The 18,785-nt window shown below is 41.5% G+C and overlaps 1 protein-coding gene across 1 annotated transcript in view; it reads left to right on the top strand.

Moving 5' to 3' along the window:
- Positions 1-2,002: 2,002 nt before the first annotated feature.
- LOC135461753 (guanylate cyclase 32E-like) overlaps positions 2,003-18,785 on the top strand; it is a 28,957-nt gene continuing 12,174 nt past the window's right edge. Inside the window, exons 1-7 of the mRNA XM_064738975.1 lie at positions 2,003-2,448; positions 3,545-3,727; positions 11,452-11,569; positions 12,199-12,345; positions 12,877-13,046; positions 13,901-14,036; positions 14,693-14,847. Coding sequence (XP_064595045.1) covers positions 2,056-2,448; positions 3,545-3,727; positions 11,452-11,569; positions 12,199-12,345; positions 12,877-13,046; positions 13,901-14,036; positions 14,693-14,847 — 1,302 coding nt within the window. The 5' untranslated portion in view covers positions 2,003-2,055. The remainder of the gene's footprint in view (positions 2,449-3,544; positions 3,728-11,451; positions 11,570-12,198; positions 12,346-12,876; positions 13,047-13,900; positions 14,037-14,692; positions 14,848-18,785) is intronic.

Raw genomic sequence — 18,785 nt, 5'->3', positions numbered from 1 at the left:
CTGGCGATGACGTCATCAAGACAAACAGCACACGACAGGTATATTTCTAAAGGATCAGGAGCCCCCGTGGCCGAGGGTGTTAACACCCCAGCACGGTGCGATGACCCAGGAGCCTCCCACCAACGCGATCGCTGTGGGCTTAATCCAGGTCATGCGGACTTCATGTCGGGCCGTGCGTGGGAAGGTCTCATAGCAACCTGCCGATGGTCGTGGGTTTCCCAGGGGCTATGCCTGGTTTCCTCGCACGATAATGCTGGCAGCCGTCGTATAAGTAAAATATTCTTAGTACAGGGTAAAACACCAATGAAATAAATGAATAAATCTAAAGGGTTAAGTCTGTACAGTTTACGCAGTTTGAGATGAGCTTCTGACGAATAAGCTGTACCACTAAGGTCACGTCATACAGATGATAGTTTTTTAGAGTTTAGCTTTTGGTGGTTTTCTATTCGCGAACAGTAAGCGGCTGCCTGGTAGCTTACATCCACTCCTCTTCGAAAATTCACTGATTTATTATCGCATTTGGCTTCTGAGGCCCATGTATGTGGACGTCTTATATTACGATCAATGGGCCCGTGGGATTAACCCTATCACCAATACAATATGGACGTAATTGCTGAGCAAAGTGGCTGTGGTGAGAAGTCTTTTGATTCCGTGTTACCGTGAACACTTAAATCCTGTCAACAGGCTTTATTGTCGGAGTGAGACCGTGTAGAGATTCATAAAGGGCAATCTAACACTCCTTTGGGCTGGATAACATCGATTTAAACAGTTAACCTAATATCGCTTTAACGGTTTTCCCGCTTTCTCTCCCTTCCCAGCTATTGTCAATCGCCTTAGACAAGATTTGTTGCGTGCGACCTATCTGTAGCCGGTGCGCATTACCTCGCCCGCTCATCAGATGACTTTGAGGGTGGTTTGGGGGACACCTGACGGCAACTGAAACTCTACTATTTTCCTTTTCCTAGGTTACCTGAGCCCAGTCCGATCCTTAACAAGATAACTGGCAATCAATAGAGAGCATTAGCCCTGACACATTCTGATACCGCCTCGAAGAGAATCAGGAAGAAAAGAACTGGCCAGCCTTGGGAGGTGGTAAAGAGGATCTGACACATCGAAGACAGAGGGGCGAGATGTGACGCATGTATTGAGGCCAGTAAAGTGTTCAGCTCTATGGGTAAGGCACTATCACCATTCTGTTCTATGGGAAAGTAACACAGAGTTCTGCTCTATAATGAAGTGACTCTCAGCGTTCTGCTCTTGGAGAAATTAACTCTCAGTGGTCTGCTCTATGGAGAAGTCTCTCAGCGTTCTGCTCTGTAGGGATGTGACTCTCAGTGTTCTGCTCTGTTTGGAAGTGACAGCGTTCTGCTCTTTGGGAACGTAATTCAGAGCATTCTGCTACAAGGGTATGTGATTCAGAGAGTTCTGCTACATGGAATGTGTTTCGAAGCGCTCGGTCACACGGTTAAGTTACTCAAAGCGTTCTGCATCATACATGTATATACACTGAAGACATTCGGAGCGGTCAGCTTTATGGAGAAGTGATTCAGAGCGTTTTGGTATGTAGTGAATTTATTCAGACCGTTCCGGTATATGACGAACTGACTTAGGAGAGTTCTTGTGTATGGGGAATGCCTCTGTGCGTTCCGGTAAATAGGAAGCCATTCTCTGCAGTTCAGTATGACTAGGAGTGATTTAAAATTGCCCACTCAATTGTGATTTCATACGATTCGTCACGTGATGCGGTGATACTGAATGTTATGATATATCCCATGGTGATCTGAAGCATTCCGGTGTTTGGAACGGTGGTCCAAATCTTTTGGTATATGGAGAGAGGACAGGAAGGCAGGTGCCCATCTCAGGGAAGGACTAGAATGAAATATTCCGGACAGAGTTGTGATGGTGTGGGCGCTACTGCTGAGATGAACACAAATCTCTTTCGATGTGATGACTGTATACAAACCTAACCAATGTGATACACTTATCAACATTCAACACGTGTTAAGGCAGCCTTACTTAAGCCTTTCATCTTATTTGTGTACAGGGAGTGTTAAGATGGTGTCGGGAAAAAAGAAAGTGTTTCAGATTTACCTGTTAAGTGTGCATTGTTTCCACCTGTTTGAATGCTTGAAGAAGGGAGAAATCCGCTTGGCTTACATCACAGCATCTGAATATCGACCTGGAACAGTTAATAAAAATTTACCGGGAGTGCGTGTCTCCGGAGCCATCACGTACGCCGTGGAACAAATCAACAACAACACGTCCATACTGCCTAACCACACCCTAAGCTTTGAGATAGCTGAAACCTTCGGCCAAGATCTGGAAAGTGTTCGCCTGACCTCACAGCTGGCCGTCTCCGGGCGAATCGATGCCTTTATAGGCCCTGTGTTTAACTGCAGCGACGAGGCGCGCATTGCTGCCGCCTTTAACATACCTATGATCTCTTACGTGAGTGTATTTTTTTATATTACATACATTCAGAAACTTGCTGTTGTTCTTACTGACTTGACTGACTTGTACAATGATCAGTTGCATTTATAATAACATTGAAGCATAAACAAAATTCAAGCAGCATTTCTCCCACTCATCAACGGCACTTCAAGTGGAGCTCAGGTCCCTGTTTTCACCGAAAGGTTAGAATGACCAGAGGACCCAGATTAATTGCTGACTTTTATTAGTTCTATGAAATTAATATTAGTGAAAAATAATTGATACTTCATCATCTGCCCTCAACACAAGGGAATACACTAAGTGATAGTCGACCTTGAAGTGACCAATTTCCACTTTGTAAAAAGCATTGCCATTATATGTAAATATGGAGGTTACCCAGAAACGTAAAATACACATTACCCAGAAACGTAAAATACACGTTACCCAGAAACATGAAATACACATTACCCAGAAACGTAAAATACACATTACCCACAAACGTAAAATACACATTACCCAGAAACGTGAAATATTGGTTACCCAGAAACGTAAAATACACATTACCCACAAATGTTAAATACAGGTTACCCACAAACGTAAAATACAGGTTACCCACAAATGTTAAATACAGGTTACCCACAAATGTTAAATACAGGTTACCCACAAACGTAAAATACAGGTTACCCACAAACGTAAAATACACATTACCCAGAAACGTAAAATACAGGTTACCCAGAAACGTAAAACACAGGTTACCCACAAATGTTAAATACAGGTTATCCACAAACGTAAAATACAGGTTACCCACAAACGTAAAATACACATTACCCAGAAACGTAAAATACAGGTTACCCACAAACGTAAAATGCTCGTTACCCACAAACGTAAAATGCTCGTTACTAATGGTTCCATGCCGGAAAATGACCTGAGAAGGTTTTTTACATCATTCCAACAAGTATGCCTCGTCCATTCCTTGAAGCATAGTGATCTATTTTCAACCACGAGAGAGTCCTTGAACCCTATGTAAAACAAGGGTTATGAGAAATTTGGACATGTCTTCAGCTATGTTTGATTACAATTACATATCGTAGCTTGAGCGTTTGTTTTCCTTCAGCATTGCTCTGAGTACAGCGTGAGTAACAAGCGACTGTTCCCGACCTTTGTCCGTACCAAACCTGCTGATTCTCAGATCTGCCAGAGCATCCTTAGTGTCCTCAAAACCTACAACTGGTCAACAGTGACCTTCATCCACTCTGATCACAGTGACTTTCTGCACATCGCCAACGCCATCTACGAGGTACGTCTTGTCACATATCTGTCAAGTCCGTGTCATTAAATTAGTTGACAAATTAGTGTTATCTATTTGGGGTCTGGAAGCGAAGCGGGCAGTCCTCTGAGTTCATTTCTGAGGTGTTGAAAATTGTCACCGATTTGCCGAAGTGGTTTCAGTTTACAGTGTACTTCGGCGATGTGTTTTAGTATCTCCGTAAGGTTTTCCTACGGAATGTAAACCCACCTAGAGCATGGTTAATGTGAAGCACTATACTTAGTTCATTAAATACTGGTCAAATTATGTTTATTTACAATAAAACTTTCTTTTTTTCAGGAAATGTGAGAGTTTCCTTCTTCGGGAGACAAACATTGACGAACACAAATCATGCACTGCTCTTATTTACCGAACTTAGGTTCAGTATAATGGGCTTGCTCTCGCCGGAGTCAGAACAAAATTCATTTCATGCACACCGTTACAGCACATTCATCTTCACTTCATGAATGTAGATCCAAAACATCTAACACTGGCATTAATTCTGTGAGGGGAAATAGGGGGAAAAGATGGCGGGGGGGGGGGGGGGCTGCAACCATAAACGCTTTTATCCCATATTCGGCAGTGAGGGTTAAAAGTAGACCTATTGTCCTTGGGTGGGGGGGGGGGGGGGGGCTGGGGGCTGAAGCTGATTCCTGTCCTTGCTCGTGAATTGACAAGCTTGTCCTAATGTTTTGCAGCCGATTGTCACAGTTCCTTTGGACATACCGTTTAATACCACTAATTAGTGTGGCTCAGTACCGCTCGGTACGTCGGTAAATCGTTAGATCCATGGACACGCATGCAATAAATACCTTACCATCCGGCAACTCCACTACACAATAACCAGACTCGGTTCAAACCTATGGGTTCTAGTTTCATGTATAACAAATTCTTCCAATAATTATTCTTACCCACGAGAAAGTCTCTCTCTGACTATGAACAATTGCTTAGTAAAAGTTCGAAAATTTTACTGTTGTTTTCTCTCGTGTAAACATATTTTAAGCAAACGTATTACGGAGAGTGACTTCCACACAAGCTCTGCATTATGGACAGGTCAGTCCCCATGCCCAAGGGTCTACTCCTCACCACCCAGGGTTAGTTTTCCCCACTGAGGGATCACTTCTCACGCCACATGGATGCCTTTTCTCCACTCAGGGGCTACTAAAGCCACCAGAGTCGAAATTTGCATGAGATGGCCTACATTTCTATGATAAGGTCTACATCTGGGTGATAAGATCTATATTTGTATGATAAAGTAAGTGGAAAGGTCCCTCAGCAATCTGCGGATGGTCATGGGCTTCCTAGAGTTTTGTTTGGATCCCTCCCACCATATTGCTGACCTTCGTCGTATACACCAGTCAAATAAATAAATAAATAAATAAATAAATAAATATATAAATATATAAATAAATATATAAATAAATATATAAATAAATACATTTGTACAATAAGATCTATATTGGTACGATAAGGCCTATATTGGCACGATAGGGTCTACATTTGTAGGATATGGTCTACACTGGCACGATTAAGTCTACATTTGTACGATAACGTTTACATTGTTACGATTGGATCTACATTTGTACGATAAGATCCACATCTGTACGATAAGGTCTACATTGGTGCAATAAAGTGTACATTTGTACGATAAGGTCTACATTTATACGATTGGGTCCAAATTTGCTCGATAAGGTCTACATTGGCACGATAAGGTCTACATTCGCACGATAAGGCTTGCATTTATACGATAAGGTCTACATTTATAAGTACATATGTACGATAAAGTTTACATTTGTACGATATGATCTACATCGGCACGATAAGGTGTACATTTGTACGATAGGTTCTTGATTTGTACGATAAGATCTACATTTACACGTTAAGGTCTACATTGGCACGATATGGTTTACAGTTGCACGATTGGGTCTACATTTGTACGATAAGGTGTATATTGGTACTATCAGGTCTACATTGGCACAACAAGGGCTTCATTTGTACGATAGGGTCTACATTTGTACGATAAGGTCTCCATACAATCCAGGTCAGGATGTTCAAATGTAAAAACTTCCTCGAAATGTTCAAATGTGAAATCTCCCTCGAAATGTTCAAATATTAAACTTTGCTCGAATGCTCAAATGTGAAATCTTGCTCGGAATGTTTAAATATTAAACCTTGCTCGGAATGTTCAAATGTAAAATTTAGGTTAGAATGATGAAATATAAATCTCTCCTCGAAATATTCAAATGTGAAATCTTGCTCGGAATGCTCAAATGTAAAACTTTGCTCGGAATGCTCAAATGTAAAACCTTGCTCCGAATACTCAAATGTAAAACCTTGCTCCGAATACTCAAATGTAAAACCTTGTTCCGAATACTCAAATGTAAAACCTTGCTCCAAATGCTCAAACGTCAAACCTTTACACGATAAGGTCTACATTGGTACGATATGGTTTACAGTTGCACGACAGGGTCTACATTTGTACGATAAGGTGTACATTGGCACGATAAGGTCTACATTTGTACGATCAAATCTACATCGGTAAAATTGGGTCTACATTTGTACGATATGGTTTACATGTGTACGATACGTTCTACATTTGCACGATATGGTTTACGTTTGTACCATAAGGTTAACATTGGCTCGATAAGGTCTACATTTGTACGCTAAGATCTACATTTGTGCGATTGGGTCTACACTGTTACGATGGAGTCTACATTTGTACTGTAGGGTTTACATTGGTACGCTAGGGTCTATGTTTGTACGATAAGGTCTATATTTGTACGATACGGTCTACATTGGGACGATAAGATCTACATTTGTACGATAGCGTCTACATTTGTACGACAGGGTCTACATTTCTGACAAGGTTAGGTGCGTCAACTATAGATCGATCAGATGTGAAAAGATGGTTTCCCGAGGCTGATTGTGACCTGTAGACGTCCGGCTGGTTGCACAGACAGGGGCACTTTCCCTGTTTTCCCAAAGACAAACATATTAGATGTTAATCTTCTTGATGGTTGAAGAAGAAATCAGAGAGGTTAGTGACAGGGAGCAGCCGCGAACGTGTCCTGTTCGTCTCAAGAAACGGCGTGCAAAGGCGCCATATAATGAGATTATGGACGACTTCAACGTTCCCGGGCTGTAAGGTATGTGTTGAGTTGTTTACTGTAGAGATCAGTGATATCTGGTTTTCCTAGATAAGTGACATTTGGCAGGACCCTTGTGTTGTGGCAACAATTATTTCCCCGTGTGTCCAGTTTCAGGTGTGTCCAGTCTGGGATTACAAAAGACGTCTTAATCCCATGTCTAATGAAATGATGGGAAAATTTTTTACGAAAACGACATTGATTTGGAGACCAGGGACTAGCCCGTACGTTCACCAACCCTGCCCTAAAACCTTAAAGACAAATAGGCGGATTCGTAAATATTGTCGGAGATGCGCTGCTACTGCAATTAGCCTAAGAAATACATTGCGCCCCTCTAAAATATGGATTGATCCCCAAAGATCTCGCTGTTAATAGACCTGGAAATCGTCACTGGTATGAAAACAAGAACACCTGACATTTAGTTGTTTGTGTGAAGTGCTCTGCTTAAGTTGTGGGGAACATGGGTGTATTGGATCTCGGTGGTCAATCCGGGGCAATTTATAGTCCGCGTCCTTAGACAAATCATTCAGATCTTAGACAAATCATTCAGATCTTAGACAAAGCATTCAGATCTTAGACAAAGCATTCAGATCTTTGCGAGCGGTGGCAAACAATACGACATACGGATCATGTGACTGAAGTTATAATCTGTTTATTCATGATTAATTTTGGTTTAAATCCCGTGGATTTGAGATAAGAATGCCTGCTGACGCTAAATCACACAACCCAGACTAATTAAACCTGTAAATGCCATGTTCAATGCCATGTGCAATGCCTTGTTAAATGCCATGCACAGAGGTTTGCATCATTTCATTAGCCACATACGCTTTGCAAAGCAACGTTCTCAACCTAAGTAACTTTATCCAAACGCTACTTATATTTAAACATTTTAAGACGATTGTATTCCCATATAAGACACGGAGGCTGAACGTACCCGCTCTGCAATCAACAAAATTAAATAAATTGAAGGACCTAAATGAAATGAGGATAGTTAACACATACCGGTACGAATGGTGAGGTTTTTCAGTATTGGTAATTTGAGCTTCACCGGTTTTGCCATGTGTATTGCCAGTTGATCCAGTGAAACAAAGATGACAGTATCATACAGTTTAACACTTCCAGTAACTCAGCACAATGTCAGTATAACGCTTTTGGTGACTCAGTACAATATCAGTATAACACTTTCAGTGACTTCGTTCAATATTAATATAACACTTCCAGTGATTCAGTACAATATCAGTGTAACACTTTTGGTGACTCAGTACAATGTCAGTATAACACTTACAGTGTCTCAGTACAATGTCAGTATAACACTTAAAGTGTCTCAGTACAATGTCAGTATAACACTTACAGTGTCTCAGTACAATGTCAGTATAACACTTACAGTGTCTCAGTACAATGTCAGTATAACACTTACAGTGTCTCAGTACAATATCAGTATAACACTTACAGTGTCTCAGTACAATGTCAGTATAACACTTTCAGTGACTTCGTTCAATATTAATATAACACTTCCAGTGATTCAGTACAATATCAGTGTAACACTTTTGGTGACTCAGTACAATGTCAGTATAACACTTTTGGTGACTCAGTACAATGTCAGTATAACACTTACAGTGTCTCAGTACAATGTCAGTATAACACTTTCAGTGACTTCGTTCAATATTAATATAACACTTCCAGTGATTCAGTACAATATCAGTGTAACACTTTTGGTGACTCAGTACAATGTCAGTATAACACTTTTGGTGACTCAGTACAATGTCAGTATAACACTTACAGTGTCTCAGTACAATGTCAGTATAACACTTAAAGTGTCTCAGTACAATGTCAGTAGAACACTTACAGTGTCTCAGTACAATGTCAGTATAACACTTACAGTGTCTCAGTACAATGTCAGTAGAACACTTACAGTGTCTCAGTACAATATCAGTATAACACTTACAGTGTCTCAGTACAATGTCAGTATAACACTTACAGTGACTTAGTACAATGCCAATATAACACTTTGGCGCCTCAGTACAATGTCAGTATAACACTTACAGTGTCTCAGTACAATGTCAGTATAACACTTACAGTGTCTCAGTACAATGTCAGTATAACACTTACAGTGACTTAGTACAATGCCAATATAACACTTACAGTGTCTCAGTACAATATCAGTATAACACTTACAGTGTCTCAGTACAATGTCAATATAACACTTACAGTGTCTCAGTACAATGTCAGTATAACACTTACAGTGTCTCAGTACAATGTCAGTATAACACTTACAGTGCCTCAGTACAATGTCAGTATAACACTTACAGTGTCTCAGTACAATGTCAGTATAACACTTACAGTGTCTCAGTACAATGTCAGTATAACATTTACAGTGTCTCAGTACAATGTCAGTATAACACTTACAATGTCTCAGTACCTTGTCAGTATAACACTTACAGTGTCTCAGTACAATGTCAGTATAACACTTACAGTGACTCAGTACAATATCAGAACACTTTCATTGACAACCGCGGCGTAACATTTCTATTGACTTAGTACAATATCATTACTTCCGTAACAAATATGACTGTTATTTCACCTTCAAATTTCCTTTGGGTTACAATAAGATCTGCATGTGTTACGATAAGATCTGCATGTGTCACGACAAGACTTGCATTTGTGCGATAAGATCCACATGTGTTGCGATAAGATCTGCATGTGTGAAATAAGATCTGCATTTGTGCGATAAAATCTACATTTGTGCGATAAGATCTGCATGTGTGCGATAAGATCTGTATGTGTTACTATAAGATCTGCTTGTGCGTTATACGAATGTCGGGCATAACCCTTATATTTATTACCTGTGCATGCCCCGATTCAACTGGTGGTTTTTTACCCCGAGGCGAGGCCTCTGCACAATTATACTGATGACAATGAATTACAACAAAATGTATAGGACTAACGCTGGGAATAGTGGTGCATATTCCCAGGGCGAGTCAATAAATGAAAAGTTTGCTTTAACACCCATTTCCATCCAAATATCGGATATATTTGAGAACATTAAACATGGTATTTCCACCAAACCGTGTTCTATCCAATTGAACGATTGTTTGACACTGAATTCCCAAAGCAAACATTTAACTATTTCCAAATGTGGACATAACAATTGTCTTACATGTGCATCATTTGATACATCCACCACTTTTATTTCTTCATTGACCCTTCAAAGGTATTCTGTTATTTCATACGTTAACTTAAGTTGTATTGCCTCCAACTGTATTTACTTGGTAACATGCAAGGAGTGTGGTCAACAGTATGTTGGGGAGACTACCCCGAAACTACATCTACGGGTGAACGGGCACCGTAAGTCTGTACGCAAGAAGCAATTGCTAATAGGCAAGCTCTTTTCTGCCTCCGACCATGACTGGGGCCATTTCAACATTCAAATAATAGAATCGGTTTGTCCATCAGCAAATGAGACAAATGTCGAATTTGAACGTAAAATCCGTGACCGTGGGCTTTTCTAGATGCTAGAGATTGGTTCAGTATCTCCGTATGGGTTGAATGATAACGTTATGGGAAACGGCAATGTAACATTCAGCCAACCACATGACTCCATTATAACAAATTTATTCAAATACAATGAACGTAGATCTCGCAGTCATGGTAGGAGGAAGTTCAATAGAAACATGATTCACAAACACGGTACAGTTAGCTATTTAGTAGGATTGCCATGCTCTAAGCACAGTTTTATATGCACTGCCATTGAACTTGCTAAAACAGGTAGTTCAAGACGTATCCAATAACATACACAATTTTAATGTTCCATCTCACCTTGTTTGTTTGTGTCAAGACATATCTTATTTTCGATTGTTTCAACTACAGTTGAAACTCAACACGATCGACTCTTTTTGAAGATAAAGTATTTAGACAGAGGCCTTGATCTAATTAACCTAACACGCATCTTTAATCGACCTGATGTTCGTAGTGCTGTGCCTAATTATTTTAATATCCAAGAGGCCCCTTGTATATCCTATGAGTATACAAAACCTATCGCTTCCAAAATTTTCAATCATTCCCAGGCCACCAAGGATTTCGATCTGGCGACGTATACTTCTGGCGGCTATAACTGTGATTGTGAATCGTCAGTTTTTACCTACGACAAATGTAAACATGTCCTGACTGGTAACCTTAATATTATTAAGAATCATGATGTAAGAAATCTCTTTGTGAGAGGTCCTAAGAATAGAGAAAAGAGAAATGTCAACATTAGATCTAACATAAAAAATATCATCTCGGCGCTTGAGGAATATGTTAAAGAATGATCAAAACGGGAGAAAGTGGATTCTTTGGTACTTAACGATTGGCTTGAGATTGTCAAAAAGAAGGTTTAGTTTTTCTCCAGGGCTGTGCCCGGTTTCCACAATAATGCTGGCCGTCGTCGTATAGGTGAAATATTCTGGAGTACGACGTAAAACTCCAGTCAAATAAATAAATCAATAATATTTTGAGATCTACGTTTATACTTGATGATGATTATTTGTGGTCTAAGCATTTTTTAATCTTTAGGTGTTTTGTGGTTTGCAGCTGTTGACAGAATCCCGGATTAATATAACATACAGGAAAACCTACAGCGGACCGATCTTTCTTCCTTATGACAACCCCTTCGTTAAAATAGTTGCAGACACATTCGTCAAAACACGAAGTAAGTTGTTACATTCAGGACCGGTGTACACATCAGTCTCTCCATGGCCTTTTGTCATTACCCCTACATACAGGACAGGTGCACGCATTTAATCTCTCCATGGCCCTTTGTCATTACCCTTACTTACAGGACGGGTATACACATCAGTCTCTCCATAGCCTTTTGTACTTAACCCTACATACAAAACCTGTGTACACATCAGTCTCTCCATGGCCATTGTTATTACCCCTATATACAGGACCGGTGTACACATTAATCTCTCCATGGCCTTTGTTATTACCCCTATATACAGGACAGGTGCACGCATTAATCTCTCCATGGCCCTTTGTCATTACCCTTACATACAGGACGGGTATACATATCAGTCTCTCCATAGCCTTTTGTAATTAACCCTACATACAAAACCTGTGTACACGTCAGTCTCTCCATGGCCTTTGTTATTACCCCTATATACAGGACCGGTGTACACATTAATCTTTGCATGGCCTTTGTCATTTTCAGTTTACAAAATGAAACCATGCATCACATACCAGTGTTTGCTTTATTAGTGCATGCGATTCACAGACCTAAGATGGTATGTCATGTGATCCATTCTTAGCCTGAGTTCATGCTTTCTATTCATTCCACAGTTTATGTCATGCTGGGTCATAACGACGACTTGGTTGGGCTGATGACACACCTGTATGACAGGAAACTTCTCCAAACGGGCGAGTACTTCGTGGTGGCGGCTTATAAGGGTATCTACCAAGTCCATGACCCTCTCGTTTACATCGAAGGTGGGTCGTCTCTTTCTAATCCATAAACAAATTGACATATTCCTGTAGTAATATCATTCACATGCCATTAGCATTGTGTGATTTCACATTTTATCTTGCGACCAGTCGTAGGGTTTATCACAACAGTTTTATTAATATGTACCTGGCATTTATAGTATATTTTACCCAAATAACCTATTTGCCGATTGTGACGAAGGCTCTTTTGTAGAAGAGAAGTCTTTTCGAGACAAAACGATATTTTGATATATAGTGCAGAGCATATTTGAGCGTTATGGAAAGAAAAGTAAGAGACTTCACGATTCTGCATAATTATTTCTGATTCCACGGAAATCCGAACTAATGGCTCGATTATTACTTTTTCGGGATAATGTCGTATAAAACTAAGACACTCATCGATTTTCAGCCTTTCTCGGCATGTTTGTGTGCACTATTTACAAATGTGAAGTGTGAGCGGGCTTAATGCTGTTTGTCACTCTGGCCATGTTGTCTTGGCATTACTGGACATATCAGGTTTTCTCTCTTTTTCTCCAGGAATCAATGTGGACTCGTCGAAACCTGAGACCCTGGAAGCATTTCTGTCTTACATCGGTGTGATCTCGACAACCTGTCCGGAAGAGTACACGGAGTTCGCCAGAACGGTCAACAAATACCTCGAGGCTCCGCCATTCAACTTTGCCAACGAGATGGGGCGCCTTAAGATAGTAAGACACCGCCCAGGCATGAAGCTGACGCAAACTACCCATGTTGCGAAGCGTTACCTGACACTTTCACTACAGTTGTTGAAATGACATTCTAATGGGAAGATAGCCTATTATTTTAATTATTGTCTTCGTTTAGATATTATCAAATCATGAATCGATAATTCAGTTTATCCGTGTGAACTGAAAAGGAAATCGCTTGAATTTGAAGTAGTTCTGTAGAGAGAATATAACACGATAGTATGTACGATTTCGGCACAGCTAAGTGGCATAGTCATCGCCCGGATTTGACTGACAACTGTTTAACAATGTATTTTGGTATTACACTAACAGTACTGAAGGGAATGCCATTTAAATGGCAGTACCAATGTTTCTGGGACTTGTGTCAACAGTTTATCGCCATGACCGTGGAGGCAGGTGAATCTCGAACTATCCCTATATCCGAAGCTGGCACTGAACTCACAGTGCTCATAAATTCTCTAAGGTTTCTCCGTAATCCGCCATACTTAATATCCCATACTTTTTCTGTAGCGCTGTAAATCGTTAGCATCTCTCCAAAATTTCTACCCAAATTTTCAGAACTCTATAGCCCTCTTAGTTTTCTCAGTCAATCCCTATCAAGCCCCCCAATGTATCCCTATAAATGATGAATACGCAATGTCAGTTTCGTGTTTACAGGAAGCGGTTAAGTGGGCATACTCTGAAGTCAAATCCTTCCCCGGATTATCTGCACAAGATCACGAAGAAATAATTCAATACCTGCTTCTGGTAGAGACATAAAGATAATTCTGTTATAATTAGACAAACAAACAATATTAAGCCGCATATAACCACAACCCCCTGCCTGTTGGTTGTAGATTCTCCCTGAAGCTGCATATCTCTATGACGCCGTGTGGCTTTACGCGCGTGCTGCAGACGAGCTTATTCGTGAAGGGGTGGATGTCAGAGACGGTAGAGCCATCTTCTCAAAACTGCAAGGCGCAACCTACAAAAGTAAGCAACCAGTTTAAGGCATTCTACTGAACCGCCCCGTGTAACTCTAACGTGAAGATTATATGGTTGTTATTGAAAAAGAAGTTATGCACCAAAAAGACATAACTTTTTTTTAAAAATAACTTAACAGCTCCTCTCTATTGAGCATATTTTCTATCAGTAATCGGCAATTTTGGGATGTCATCAACGAACACACTAGGCTCATGGGGGCAGATTAGCACTGTCTATTAAGACATCTAACACCTTTGACATTACAAATACAGGATGCAAAAACAGAAATTGGGAATTTTTTCTTGAGTTTATTAAGAACGCCTTACTTGCTGAACCTTAGGGAAACTGTAGTTTAAAGTCATGTTTACTCACCAAAAGAAAGCCGAAAAGCTGTTTAGTGCTCATACACGCTAAGACACAAAATAAACTGCAAATAAAGAAATTAAAAAAAAAGCAATCTACCCAATGTTTAGCTGCCCCGCCACGTAATCCAATAAAGAAGGAAAGTTTTGTGATATGATACGTGATTTGTACAGCACATTGCTGTATTCCTGTCTCTACTCATCACTAATGTTCCTAACAGATGAACTTTGGTCTTTCATTAACTAATGGTTTTTTTTATAATATCTCGATACGGAGATTTGATTCCATTAGCTGTGTTACAGGTGCCATTGGCTACACAAGCAGAATCAACGCTAATGGCGACGCGGAAGGAAACTACACATTGATTGGTATTAGAAAATTTAATTCCTCTTCGTACTCCAAAGCGCCGGTGCCGCTCGGGGTGTTTCAACTGAGTCACAACTTGTCGGATTTACCGGTAAGATATACAAACGCATATAGTCTTAGTCTCCTCAAGGAGAAACAACATGTCTGGAACTGTTAGTGCCTTGATTACTGGGGTCTGCCGTCTGTCTCGCTGGTGTCGTACGTCACCGCAGAACGGTCACAGGGACCACTGGTGTCCTGATTACTGGCTTCTGCAGCCTGGGTCAGGGGAATGGTGCGTCATCTCACAATGGCCATCAGGACCACTCGTGTCTTGATTATTGGGGTCTACAGTTTGCTTCATTAGAGGGGTCCTCCGTGATTTAGTGGTTTATGGCGAACTAGCGTAGCACAATGACCCATGGGCTTCTCACCAGTGGGGTCATTGTGAGTTTATGTTCAGACCATGCTGGCTTCCTCTCCAGTTGTACGTGGGAAGGTCAGCTAGCAATCACCAGCCTCCCCTGGGCTCTGTCCGTTTTCCTTCCACCATAATGCTTTCCACTGAAATATTCTTGAGTTCTGCGTAAGTCTTCAATCAAACGAATAAATATTAGTCAGTAGAACCGCCCATGCTCTGGTTACTGGGGTGTGCCGTACAATAACACAGCCCAGAGACGGACATGGCTTGGTGTGATCATGATATAACACAGCCCAGAGACGGACATGGCTTGGTGTGATCATGATATAACACAGCACAGAGACGGACATGGCTTGGTGTGACCATGATATAACACAGCGCACAAACAGACATCTCATGGTGTGATCATGATATAGCACAGCCCAGAGACGGACATGGCTTGGTGTGATCATGATATAACACAGCACAGAGACAGGCATGGCTTGGTGTGATCATGATATAACACAGCGCACAAACAGACATGGCATGGTGTGATCATGATATAGCACAGCCCAGAGACAGACACCGCTTGGTATGACCATGATATAACACAACACAGAGACAGACATCGCTTGGTGTGACCATGATATAACACAGCCCAGAGACGGAAATCGCTTGGTGGGACCATAATATAACACAACACAGAGACAGACATCGCTTGATGTGATCATGATATAACACAGAGACAGCCACAACACAGAGACAGACATCGCTTGGTGTGACCATGATATAACAAAACGCAGAGGCAGACATCGCATGGTGTGACCATGATATAACTCAACACAGAGACAGACATCGCTTGGTGTGACCATGATATAACACAGCCCAGAGACGGACATCGATTGGTGTGATCATGATATAACACAATAGAGAGACAGACATCGCTTGGTGTTATCATATATAACTCTACACAGAGACAGACATGGCTTGGTGTGACCATGATATAACACAGCCCAGAGACAGATATGGCTTGGTGTGACAATGATATAACACAACACAGAGACAGACATCGCTTGGTGAGATCACGATATAACAAAACGAACGGACAGACACTGCTTGGTGTGACCATGATATAACACAACACAGAGACAGACATCGCTTGGTGTGATCACGATATAACAAAACGAAGGGACAGACACTGCTTGATGTGATCATGATGTAACACAGCCGAGAGACAGACATCGCTTGGTGTGACCATGATATAACACAGAGACAGCCACAACACAGAGACAGACATCGCTTGGTGTGACCATGATATAACAAAACGCAGAGGCAGACATCGCATGGCGTGACCATGATATAACTCAACACAGAGACAGACATCGCTTGGTGTGACCATGATATAACACAGCCCAGAGACGGAAATCGCTTGGTGTGACCATAATATAACACAACACAGAGACAGACATGGCTTGATGTGATCATGATATAACACAGAGACAGCCACAACACAGAGACAGACATCGCTTGGTGTGATCATGATATAACAAAACGCAGAGGCAGACATCGCATGGTGTGACCATGATATAACTCAACACAGAGACGGACATCGATTGGTGTGATCATGATATAACAAAACGCAGAGACAGACATCGCTTGGTGTGATCATATATAACTCTACACAGACACAGACATGGCTTGGTGTGACCATGATATAACACAGCCCAGAGACGGACATCGCTTGGTGTGACCATGATATAACACAACACAGAGGCAGATATGGCTTGGTGTGACAATGATATAACACGACACAGAGACAGACATCGCTTGGTGTGATCACGATATAACAAAACGAAGAGACAGACATTGCCTGATGTGATCATGATATAACACAGCCGAGAGACAGACATCGCTTGGTGTGACCATGATATAACACAGAGACAGCCACAACACAGAGCCAGACATCGCTTGGTGTGATCATGATATAACAAAACGCAGAGGCAGACATCGCTTGATGTGACCATGATTTAACACAGCCCAGAGACAGACATCGATTGGTGTGATCATGATATAACAAAATGCAGAGACAGACATCGCTTGGTGTTATCATATATAACTCTACACAGAGACAGACATGGCTTGGTGTGACCATGATATAACACAGCCCAGAGACAGATGTGGCTTGGTGTGACATTGATATAACACAACACAGAGACAGACATCGCTTGGTGAGATCACGATATAACAAAACGAACGGACAGACACTGCTTGGTGTGACCATGATATAACACAACACAGAGACAGACATCGCTTGGTGTGATCACGATATAACAAAACGAAGGGACAGACACTGCTTGATGTGATCATGATGTAACACAGCCGAGAGACAGACATCGCTTGGTGTGACCATGATATAACACAGAGACAGCCACAACACAGAGACAGACATCGCTTGGTGTGACCATGATATAACAAAACGCAGAGGCAGACATCGCATGGCGTGACCATGATATAACTCAACACAGAGACAGACATCGCTTGGTGTGACCATGATATAACACAGCCCAGAGACGGAAATCGCTTGGTGGGACCATAATATAACACAACACAGAGACAGACATGGCTTGATGTGATCATGATATAACACAGAGACAGCCACAACACAGAGACAGACATCGCTTGGTGTGATCATGATATAACAAAACGCAGAGGCAGACATCGCATGGTGTGACCATGATATAACTCAACACAGAGACGGACATCGCTTGGTGTGACCATGATATAACACAGCCCAGAGACGGACATCGCTTGGTGTGACCATGATATAACACAACACAGAGGCAGATATGGCTTGGTGTGACAATGATATAACACGACACAGAGACAGACATCGCTTGGTGTGATCACGATATAACAAAACGAAGAGACAGACATTGCTTGATGTGATCATGATATAACACAGCCGAGAGACAGACATCGCTTGGTGTGACCATGATATAACACAGAGACAGCCACAACACAGAGCCAGACATCGCTTGGTGTGATCATGATATAACAAAACGCAGAGGCAGACATCGCTTGATGTGACCATGATTTAACACAGCCCAGAGACAGACATGGCTTGGTGTGACCATGATATAACTCAATACAGAGACAGACATGGCTTGGTGTGACCATGATATAACACAATACAGAGACAGACATCGCTTGGTCTAATCATAACACAACACATCTCTTGGTGTGACCATGATATAACACAACACAGAAAAAGACATGGCTTGGTGTGACCATGATATAACACAGCCCAGAGACGGACATCGCTCGGTGTGATCATGATGTAACAAAACGCAGAGACAGACATGGCTTGGTGTGACCATGATATAACACAGCCCAGAGACGGACATCGCTTGGTCTGATCATGACGCAACACAGAGACAGACATCGCTTGGTGTGACCATGATATAACACAACACAGAGACAGACATCGCTTGGTGTGATCATGATATAACAAAACGCCGAGACAGACATCGCTTGATGTGACCATGATATAACACAGCCCAGAGACAGACATGGCTTGGTGTGACCATGATATAACACAATACAGAGACAGACATGGCTTGGTGTGACCATGATATAACACAGCCGAGAGA

Source organism: Liolophura sinensis, chromosome 1 (genome assembly GCF_032854445.1).
Source record: "Liolophura sinensis isolate JHLJ2023 chromosome 1, CUHK_Ljap_v2, whole genome shotgun sequence".
In the NCBI taxonomy this organism is placed as follows: domain Eukaryota; kingdom Metazoa; phylum Mollusca; class Polyplacophora; order Chitonida; family Chitonidae; genus Liolophura; species Liolophura sinensis.
The sequence above is the reverse complement of the archived record's forward strand: the minus strand, read 5'-3'. Positions and strand labels throughout refer to the sequence as shown.